The 10,508-nt window shown below is 37.3% G+C and overlaps 2 protein-coding genes across 2 annotated transcripts in view; both read right to left on the reverse strand.

Moving 5' to 3' along the window:
* Positions 1 to 244: 244 nt before the first annotated feature.
* slc2a11l (solute carrier family 2 member 11, like) lies at positions 245 to 7,586 on the reverse strand. The gene is made up of 12 exons (XM_043251091.1): positions 6,749 to 7,586; positions 6,580 to 6,678; positions 6,164 to 6,324; positions 4,887 to 5,011; positions 4,688 to 4,817; positions 4,457 to 4,605; positions 3,559 to 3,749; positions 3,198 to 3,308; positions 2,979 to 3,080; positions 1,792 to 1,867; positions 1,564 to 1,691; positions 245 to 530 (listed from the first exon to the last, which is right to left on the reverse strand). Exons 1-12 carry the CDS (start codon positions 6,770 to 6,772, stop codon positions 312 to 314), a joined length of 1,515 nt encoding a protein of 504 aa, XP_043107026.1. The 5' UTR covers positions 6,773 to 7,586; the 3' UTR covers positions 245 to 311.
* A 146-nt stretch (positions 7,587 to 7,732) lies between these two features.
* Positions 7,733 to 10,508, reverse strand: part of ska1 (spindle and kinetochore associated complex subunit 1) — a 4,461-nt gene continuing 1,685 nt past the window's right edge. The window contains exons 2-7 of the mRNA XM_043250807.1: positions 10,455 to 10,508; positions 9,605 to 9,729; positions 9,299 to 9,402; positions 9,016 to 9,156; positions 8,316 to 8,485; positions 7,733 to 8,047 (exon numbers count right to left, since the gene is read on the reverse strand). The exon at positions 10,455 to 10,508 is cut by the window's right edge and continues 36 nt beyond it. Of these exons, the coding sequence (XP_043106742.1) occupies positions 7,899 to 8,047; positions 8,316 to 8,485; positions 9,016 to 9,156; positions 9,299 to 9,402; positions 9,605 to 9,729; positions 10,455 to 10,508 (743 nt within the window). The 3' untranslated portion in view covers positions 7,733 to 7,898. The remainder of the gene's footprint in view (positions 8,048 to 8,315; positions 8,486 to 9,015; positions 9,157 to 9,298; positions 9,403 to 9,604; positions 9,730 to 10,454) is intronic.

Genomic DNA, 10,508 nt, shown 5'->3' on the forward strand with positions numbered 1-10,508 from the left:
CTACAGAGCCATCCAAGAAACAGTGTCAATAAAGTCATTGCACCACAGCTGTTATATCAGGCCAAACCTGAATCAGTGTCCCTTGGCGTGACAAAGTACAAATATATTGATTCAACATTCAGTTCGCCTCTAATTGAAATTGGATTTTAAGTTTACAAATGGGATGTGGCTTACAGTTTAACACACTTGATCTTACCAACAGAATAACCAAACTGTCAGCAGCCATCAAAACAGACGACAAATATTGGGCGTAAAATGACTTTTTATTGGTCAGCTTCTAATGTGACTACATGACTGTTACTAAACTGGTGCTAAAGCTTGGTAGATACGCTGCTCTGGATGCTGATAACGTGTATTGAGCTCAGTTTAGACTGTAGTGAGTGTCTGCGTTTCTGGTGCATTCTCTTAAAGTCCTCTGTGATCTCCAGAACAGTTTTATTCTTTGTCTCAGGCACGTGGAACCACACGAAAACACCAGAGAAGAAGCAGAACGCAAAAAATATGAGGAAGCAGAAATAATCCAAATGCTCCTGCAATGGAAAATACATTAGAAAGGACTAAGTAACTGAATCAGGCATGTTTCAATGTTTCATTCTGTACCTTCATGTCATCTTAGACTGACATATGATTGAATCCTGCACGCTAATCTAATACTGCCCCCTAGGGATGTGGATGTATGCAAAAGCACAAGAATTCAGATTCCAATGTAGACGTGCAATGATTAATTTATTGCGTAAAAATGTTGCATGAGAGGAGTAACCAAATAAACAGTGCAGTACGCATTTAATCATGTAAAAATTATAGCCTCCATAAATAGACATGCTCCATGCAGGGTGTGCAATATTTATGGTCAACGATAAATTGTAATTGTTGTTTTAACAATATGTAAGCCGATATCAAGTATGCCACTGAAAAAACTAAAACATGTCTTCTGAGTTTAAAAGCATTCACTACATGATGAAGCCTATGAGAATGATTTAATATGCTCCTATAATTCAAGTTTTAAAAGCCAAAGAAATCCCTGTATTTAAATATTTTAGTTAAGTAAAAACACTCAAGCAGGACTGCCGTTTTCCCGAATACTAGCATGTGAATGTGATGAAACTTTTAGCAGCAGTAAAAAAAAACTGTTATTATTGAGTGAGTTACAATTTAGACAATACTGTCAGGCTTTTTTAACCAAACTATCTAAAGTAGTAGTCAGTGATTCAATGATACATTCGGAAACACAGCTATTTACTTAATTTCTAAATGAATCAGCTGTTTCGAAGCAACTGTTGGGACGAACCATTCAATGAATAACTCACTACATAGAATATATGTCGGTTTCAGTGTCGTAGTTATTTATCAAGCATTCAAGCGTAACAATACACAAAAAGCTAAAGTTTTATTATGCTACTCATATGAGCTAAAACTTAATATTGTGTCTGTACATCTTTAAACATTTTTCAAACATACTATTTCACTATATCTACTACATACTACATCAAAAAAAATGTTCCTGCACCTTTCATTTTTCAGCAAGAAGACAAGGCATGAAGGCATAAAATGACAAAGGCTCACCACTATGAGAGGAAACACCATGCCCACGAGGAAGAGTCCTGTCCAGTTGAGGACGCAGGCTACCATGAACGCCGGAGGTTTGTAGGACTGTGTGAAAATCTCACCAGGAAGTGGTGCTGTCACCCCAGCTGTGGAAGAGAGAATTCACAAGAAGAGTGTTGTTAAGACAACAAGGCTACGGATAAGCATCTGAACACCTGACTACAGGATAAAAATACGTGGATATACCTGGCCCGCTAGAGAAGAAGATGATGTAGATGAAAATAAGGACCATGCTGCAGTATGGCATCCAGGATACAAATTTCTATGACAGCCAGAAAAATAACATCTAAAACATCATATATATATATATACACATATATTCATAAAGCAAACAGTGGCTTGTTATTCACAAAAATACTATGAGTTTATGTAATGGTTACTAGCTGATTTGCCTTTATATATAAATAACTCACTTAAAAGTGGCTTAATTTTTTACCATGTTGTTCAAAACTGTTTTAAGTCATTCTTTGTAGAAAATATGTACACTATGCAAAAGTATAAATGAGGTTTAATAGCTGTGGCAAATGTTTTCTGTGAATAATGTATTAAATTTATGTTTCTAAGACGATTTTTTTCAATACTTTTTTGTGTTTGTGAAGCTTAATTTTGGACTTTATTTTGGTCTTTTTTTTTTTCAAAAAACTATCATATGATTGCAGAAGAAAAAGCACACAAGTAATACAAACTACTTTTACTCTCCAATGCGTGTTTTGTCACCCTCGTTCCTATTCACCTCCATTAATAAGAACCGCATGAGATGTGAAAACTGTGGCAAAGATTTGTGAAATGACTTAATTATCAGTCTTTTTCTAACATAAAACTATCATTTGGCCAGAGAAGATGCGGAATAAAGCATGTGATTCATATAAAGTACTTTTATGATGCATTTTTGAAGCTTGACAGCTCCAATCCTTATTCACTTTAATTACATAATAACCAGAACCTGAGACTTTAAACCCGTGACAAAGATTTTCAATTAACAAATATTTAAATTCTTCTAAAATCTGTCCCTCTCACCAACAAAACATGTCTGACTTCAAAGACATGAAATATAGTGCTAGAGTACTATTTTTATTTAGCATTCATGATGTGTTTTGTCTTTTTTGAAGCTGCAGTCCAGATACTCTGCAAAATGTGTGTGCTGACAGATAATCATATGGGATTAAGTAAATGCGGACTAAATGTAATTTATTTAATGAACTTTCCCTTTAAATGTAACAGCAATTGAAATCAAATCGCAATCAGCACTCCCCTTGTTAATTATTGAATCATTATCCATGCACACAAACTATAACTTGCCTTCTCACTCAATAATTAACCATGCCTATATAATTTGATAAATATAATGCAATTAAAAAAATGAATAAGCAGACCTGAAAGTAAAGTGTAAGTGTGAGCAGGGCCAGTGAGGCGGCCATGCATAGGTAACCCCTAAATAGAAGCACTCTCTTCCCTGTGCTCTCGATAATCATCACCTGGATAAAAATAACACAGTAAACAAGCACACAAACACAAACAGAAGATTCCTTTAAACCAGGTCACATCATGTTTTGAGCTTAGATGAAATATCTGGGTGGTAAAGAGCGGCTCACACAGGCAATAGAGGTGGAGACTTCACACAGGCCCGTCCCCAGGGCGGCATAGCGCAGGTTCTCCTTGGCAATACCAGCAGCTCGGAACACATCAAACGAATAAAGATAGACCTGCGAAGACATAATTCACAGGCCACATGAACAATATCCTTAAGTTCTATCATTCACCGTCGAAGCTGAACGATGAAGACAATGGTGGTGGCTTCCATCAAAAAGAAGAATTGAGAGGAAAGCAAATTATCTCGCAATGCAAAGCCGCCAAGCCCATTTCCTGAACAGACCGTGGCATATGGCTGTGTGTTTTGACAAAATAAGCATCGTTTTCAGGTGCGGGTGGGAACTGTGACTTTTTGTGACTCACAGCGTTGATGCCGCAGAGCTGCAGCGTGACGAACGTGACGAGGACGGTGAGGAGCTGCCAGCGGATGTTTCGGTCGAGGAAGAGGTCCACGAGGCTGTGGCTCTTCACGCCCTTTAGAGCGGCATGTTCAGCCAACATCTCCTTCATCTCCGGTCCAGGGTTCTTTTTAGCTCCCCACAGCTTGCGCAGAGCTGAGAAATATTGAACGTCATCAAATAACTTGCCAGTATAGATTTGAAATGAAATAAAAACAAAGTAAGAATGTGCTTTTACCGATTCCTTTTTGTTTATTTTATTGTAACTTTAGTGTTTGCAGTCATGCACGCTACTGTTCAAAACTGGAGTTGTTATGAAGGAGTTTCGGAAGTACTGGAATTTTGAAAGTTTGATAAAAAAAATGACAGGAAAAACTACAGCAATACTGTGAATTATTATTCCAATTACAGAGTCATATCCTCTAAAGACAATCTGTTTGTGCATGTATATAAGAAATATTTATTCATAAAGAGATATTCTTTATAAAAATGTAAGATTCATCCACACCTTCTTAAAATTTTACACTTAAACATGACCCCACATATTGTACCTATGACTGTCCAATCGATTGATTGTGATTTAAGTAAAGTAAAATGTATGTTTATGTGTATACTTTATTATTTTTATTAAAATATATATGTAATTACACACAAAATGTAAAACATAAAAAACTATTTGTTTTGGGGGGAAAAAACTAAATTTGAACAGTAATGCACTTACTTTCAGTATCATTTCAAAGGAGCACTAAAAACCCTGTTTTCCCTTGATGCAGCCCCACATTTAGAACAAATGATTTCAGATGAATTTTGCAAGAAATATCAATGTATGAGTAAATGTCAAGGAAGTTGTCTGTGGTTCTGACCCTTCTCACAGCCGTGTTTGTCTGCCTTATCCAGCAGGAGGTACCGCGGGGACTCGGGAAGAAAGGGCAGAGTTACTAGCTGCAGGACACCAGCCGCCCCGCTGAAGGCCAGCAGCCAGATCCAGCCCTCCTCGGTGCCTAACACCTCGCTGACACACAAAACCCAAGCCTTAAAGTTTAAATCTTTTAACACATGAATGTTAGAAGATAAACCTGCTGTTAATGACACACCTGATCCCAAGAAGCTGGCCAAAAAACTTCCCCATTGAAACAAAAGAGGCCACAGACACACCAACCATCCCACGCAGCCTCTTGGGGGCACACTCCAGTATATACATGGTGTGGACAGTCAAACTCACACCTGCACAGACAGCACTCATAGAAAAACAGCACAGAATAAACAAAAAAAACGTGCAATTTTCCAACACACCAGCGTTGATGCCGTACAGGAGACGTGCCACCATGATCATCTCAAACGAGAGGGCGGTTTTACTCAACAACATCAGGACAGCTCCACAGATTGCCACCACATTGTTCAAAAGCAGAGTCGTCTTCCTATGGAGAGTTGCAAACACATTCTGTACAAACGCGCTGCTATTCGATGCTGCCCCTTGTATAGAAATGTAAACAGCACAAATAAAATACCCTTCTGGGCTTCAAATTCTCAGCAGCCACTCACTGCCGTTATAAAGCTTTGAAGAGCCAGGACATTTTTTATTATTACTCGGTTGTGTAACGTGCAATTCATGGGGTTATTTTCATTTTTAGGTGAACTATCCATTTTAAGAAATATTAGACTCAAGTTAGAACAGGTACATTGTTCATTTTTCCCGTGCCAGTTACAGGAACAGAACAGAACACAACCTGCAGAGGATTAATGTAGGTTAGACTGTTTTTAAGAAATATCACTGGCTGTTTGTCACACTTAGCATAATTTCAGGTGAATTCTGGAATTAAAAAGCCCATGTTGCCTATTGAATTACTGCCATCGAGTTATTGATTCACACTCGTAGAACCACAGATGCTTCTGGAAATGCAGAAATACGGAAGGATCCATTAAATCAACCCTGTAACACCACCTACCGTTCAAAAGACTGGTGTCGGTATGTTAGCTTTGGCAAAATTAATATTTTGCAAGAATGCATTAGATTGACCAAACAAGACAGTGAAAGCATTAATAACAATGTTATAACAATTCTGTTCTTTTGAACTCTCTATTCTACAAAGAATCCTGAAAAACAATTATCATCGTTTCCACAAAATTATAAAAAATATGCTTTAAACGCTGAGCACCAAATAAGCATATCAGTGTGATTTCTTATGGATCATGTGTGTGTCAAATAGAACAAAAATGGGTTAAATTGTAGTAACAGTTCATAATACTGTTTTTACTGTATAAAAAAGCGATTAAAATAACCAAAAGATATTTTTTTTGTAAAACAATAAATAATATTACTATATATTCAGGTGGCATTTAGGGGCTAGTTCGCCCCAAAAATAAAAATGTATCATTTACTCATCCTTGTATGATTTAACCCTGTATGAATTACTCTGTTTCAGTTGTTTTTATAAACATAACGTCAAGTAAATTTAATTCTAAACAGCATGGCTTATAGATAACAGATAATATCTTTCATTTTTTGGGCGAACCATCCTTGTAACATTGACCTGACTACGACGTCTGCTGTATGAATGCACTTCGAGTACCTTCCATACTTTCCTGCCAGATGTCCAGCATACAGGGTTCCAGCCAGCCCTCCAATGCAATATATGGACACAATGAAGGACCAGACGAGAGACAGCTCCCAGGGCTCAAGAGCGCGGCCATAACGCTGCTGGCAGGTGCTGTTCACCAGCTCTTTAATAAACTTGCAATGTAAGCACAAGTCTCGGTTGATTATGTCATTCATTTAATTTTATTGAACCACAGCATTTCACAGGTTAGCACCAACTCATAAGCTCTGATATGTATTGATCCTTTGATCCTTTGGGGATGCCACATCTTAAGACAGTGGCAGAAATGCATTTGATTAATACTGATTACCTCCAGCCCCCTCTATTTGCAGCTCTAAAGAGACGGTAAATCAGCCTGAGACACTTTTTAACCGAACGTGGGTACTTACAAGTGATGGCGAGTTAAGCACAGAGATATGGAAGCCGTATTGAAATGTTCCTCCTATTCCTGCTATGAAAATGGCTGCAACAAGCACAGGGCTTCTCACCTGCAAAAAAGGAACATCTTTTGCAAAAACTGGACAATCAAACTACAACGTAATGTAAGAGCTGGCTTACAAGTTCTCTTAGAGCCCCCGTCATTGTATATGCAAATGCAGAGTCCTCTACATGAAGTCTTTATAAGTGAAGATGACAAAGCAAGAACAGAAATGTCTAACTTAATGTCGATGTGTAACTTTTTCGTGCTCGGTTGAGTTTTGGGTGACAAAAGTAGGGTAAAGTTGATGAGTTTGATTCATCTTCACACGTTTCTTGGGCATTGATTTCTTTTGCCTCCAAAATTAATAAAACGGAAACGTCAATGCGACGATTTGGGCAACTTTTGAAATGACACTGACATTTGAGAAGAGGTTACAAAAACAATTTTATTTAAGCTTCAATATTTGTCCACTTTCCAACAATAAAAATAACATGGCAATCGATTTATAATTTTATCACGACAAATAAAGTGATCCAACTTTTAATTCCTGATGTCAGTTTGTAGGCTGACCCGGAATGCTAATTCACTATGGGAACCCCGTGGGAATTTCTAATGGGTTTTTAGAACAACGGATTGAATTTATGAGTAAATTAAGCCTGTTGTTGACATTAATTGAATAGACGTTTGTTCAGCAAAATAATGAGTTTTCTTTCTCCAGCGTAAATTACACAAAGTCATTTCATTTTTCAAGAACACAAAGGTTTCAACATTTGATGTTTGACTGTTTAATTTATGTTTACCCATAAATCCAGTTCTGTGCCAGGTGTTAGGTCTCAAACGGAGTAGATGCAAATCAGGATGACTTAACATAATTCCATTTTTAATAGCGCATTCAAATGATTAATTGTGATTAATCACATTCAAAATTGAAGTTTTTGTTTACATAATATATGTAAATGTGTATACTGTGTGCATTTATATATATATATATATATATATATATATATATATATATATATATATATATATATATATATATATATATATATATATATATATATATATATATATATATATATATATATATATATATATATATATATATATATATATATATATATATAAAAATAAATATATACAGTGCACACATATGTAAACAAAACTTTAATTTTGAATGCAATTAATCAAATTGACAGCACCAATTTTTAATAAAATGGACACTTAAGTTCATTCAATGGAGTGACTCCATTCAAAGAGATTTGATGCGAATGTGGGCGACTCTGGGTTTCAGAGCAGAATGAAGCGTGTGAGACCGCCGCCTCGGACTTCCCTCAGACGCTGGCAGTGCCGTAGCATGTTCAACATGCCCACAAACCGTTTGTCCACTTTCAGCTGGGTGAACTCTCTGATGTCTTGCTCCACGATGAAAAACTGACCTGCAAGACACAGAAGGAGTTGATATATGACCCCTTTCAGCCCATAAGAACTTATTAAATACCAGACCAGGATAAATGACCTTAGTTATCGGAGCACTTATACCAGTTCATGCGCCGGTGGCGTTAATAGTTTTCTAGAGCAAACAGTAGACTCTCAATTCTCGATATGACAAGACTGTTAATACGTGATGGACTGCCGTGCTAAACGAGGTCAAATAAGCCTTTGACCAGCAGCTCTGCAACAGACAGACAGATAAAATGGTGATACCCTTGGTGTCCTTCGTTTCTTGGTCTTTAAAGCGCTGGTGGAGTGTGCGGGACGCATTGTTCAGGGTTTTGACTGGCTGATGGAGGATCTTATATTTTGACGTCACAGCTGTGTTGATGCTTTTCACTGCTGAGTTCAGCTGATCGTACGTCACGCGGCCTTTCATGTACCTGTGAGAGCAAAAGTGAAGGTGAAGAAACGGGCAATTTGAAAGATGCTGAATTATAACTGCATTACAACTCTTTCATAAGCGGTTAATCATGAAATTACTGTTTCAAAGCCCAGTGAGCTCTCCTGGGGGCTGATTTTTCCCAATAGAAAATAACTGTAGAAATAAACAAACAGGTAAAATACTTGCGGATGCGCACCGTTGAACTCTACGAAAGTTGGATTTTAGCATGTCACTAAGCTAACAGCATGCTATAATTAAAAACGTATAGCACATAAATATTACGTAAAACAGCCCATTTGCGAATATATTTTCCAGGTTTTTGCTACTGAACGAAAAGCTCATATAGCATATTTCGCACAGTATATTTTTTGTGATTGCCAAGAGACGGTAGCAAACTGTTCGCAACAGCATCACGCCTACAATACTGTCTAGGTAGGCGGCTTACTGGGTTTTGGAATACGACTATTGTTTACTGTTTTTACTATATTTGGTCACAGAGTTTGTTTAGACAGATGTGGAAGGACTCACGGTGGTATGCTGTCAAACTCTGGGACGGTAATGAACTCCATCTCTTTGATCTGGTTGCGCTGATGTTTCCTGGGCGGCCCCTGTTCCTGAGGGGCGGGCGGCGCATCTGTCTGCCTGCTCTGAACTGCCACCTGTCCTCCTCTGAAGACAACACAAAAAGCCAAACTCATCAGTTTCAGTCAAGCGGTTCGTGGTTTTTGTGTTTCCTAATGATGAAGCAAACCGAACAAGGCATCGTTCCACCGTGGTACAGTTGGGAAAGAAACACAAAAACAGGAAATACCCTCGCAGAGCTGCTTGTTGGCCTCTTTTGGGCATGTGCGGAGGGATGTTGTTCTTGAGGTGAAGGGCATCCTGCTCGTCCTCCTGGAAGAAACCCTCTAGATCCTGTGGACAAGATCAATAAAAGAGAGCCAAAGTAAAAATACAGCTTTTGATCACATCAAGTGTTACTGGTGATGGGCACCTTTGAAACAATGCTTCACGTAGCTTCGAAACATCCAGAGAAAGAGTGAATCCTTTTCGAAAAACTCCCAGTAGTTAATGTTACAATTACAGGAATTATCTATAAAAAAATAAAATATCACACCTTCAAATGCTTCAGCAAGCCTCTCTGCTCGCCCACATATCTCTCAAAGCGATCCAGAAGCTCATTGATGGCAGAGACTTCCTGCTCGATTTTGAGAAGAGTACCACGTTTGTCTGGATCTTTTGCTAAGACAAAATAAATAAATAAAAAAACAAGGTAAACCAAGGAACACTATTTACAATATTTAAATATGAGTTAATTTGAGAACTCGTTCATTATTTTCGTCAGAAACAGCAAAGCGTAATTTGATTTGTCAAAATGGTTTTGAAGTGTCAAAAAATAGTAATGTTTAATTAGACCTTCTCTGATGCATTTGTTGACTCATAAACATCAGCAATCACGGTTAAAAAAAATGCTACAATAGCAATATGTACAAATAAGTTTGGCTATATTAACAGGTGGCTCAATTGTGAAATTAGCTAAGTTAAGGCTCGTTCACACCAAGTATTTATCAATTATATAAGTGTGCACATTACTGTAGAATAATATTTAGTGTACTACAATAATGTTAATTTGGTGCTTTAAATGCTCAGGCAAAAAGGGATACATTATGTTCGTCTCTCAATGTTTTTATCCTTTATTAATTGGAGAAAAAAAAATGAAAGTGATTTCAGTATTTTAGCTTTTAATCATGGAAATTTTGTTCTTTTCTTCAAGCTCACAGTGATTATTGCTATAGTTGTGGTGTGAAGATTTTTAGCATTAACGTCTTGGTGTGAATGGGACTTTACTGAATCACTCCAAATGAACGAGTGAAATTTTATCATTGTATTAAACGCAAACTTTAATTTAAGTTGAAAATGATTCTGCGCACATTACTAGTAACAGATATAGTGAAAATGCACCATACCAACAGCTCGAAGCTCCAGGAGTCTTTTAATCATGGAAATTTTGTTGTTAATAT

This window comes from Puntigrus tetrazona, chromosome 10, assembly GCF_018831695.1.
Source record: "Puntigrus tetrazona isolate hp1 chromosome 10, ASM1883169v1, whole genome shotgun sequence".
Lineage (NCBI taxonomy): Eukaryota > Metazoa > Chordata > Actinopteri > Cypriniformes > Cyprinidae > Puntigrus > Puntigrus tetrazona.

Excerpts from the sequence above, each read along its gene's own strand:
- slc2a11l (XM_043251091.1), bottom strand. The coding sequence starts at position 6,772 with ATGACGGGGGCTCTAAGAGAACTT. Across the intron at positions 5,012-6,163 it reads CTGGCAGGAAAGTATGGAAG|GAAGACGACTCTGCTTTTGA; the intron begins GTACTCGAAGTG and ends AACTCTCCATAG. Across the intron at positions 4,818-4,886 it reads CCTGTACGGCATCAACGCTG|GTGTGAGTTTGACTGTCCAC; the intron begins GTGTGTTGGAAA and ends CTGTCTGTGCAG.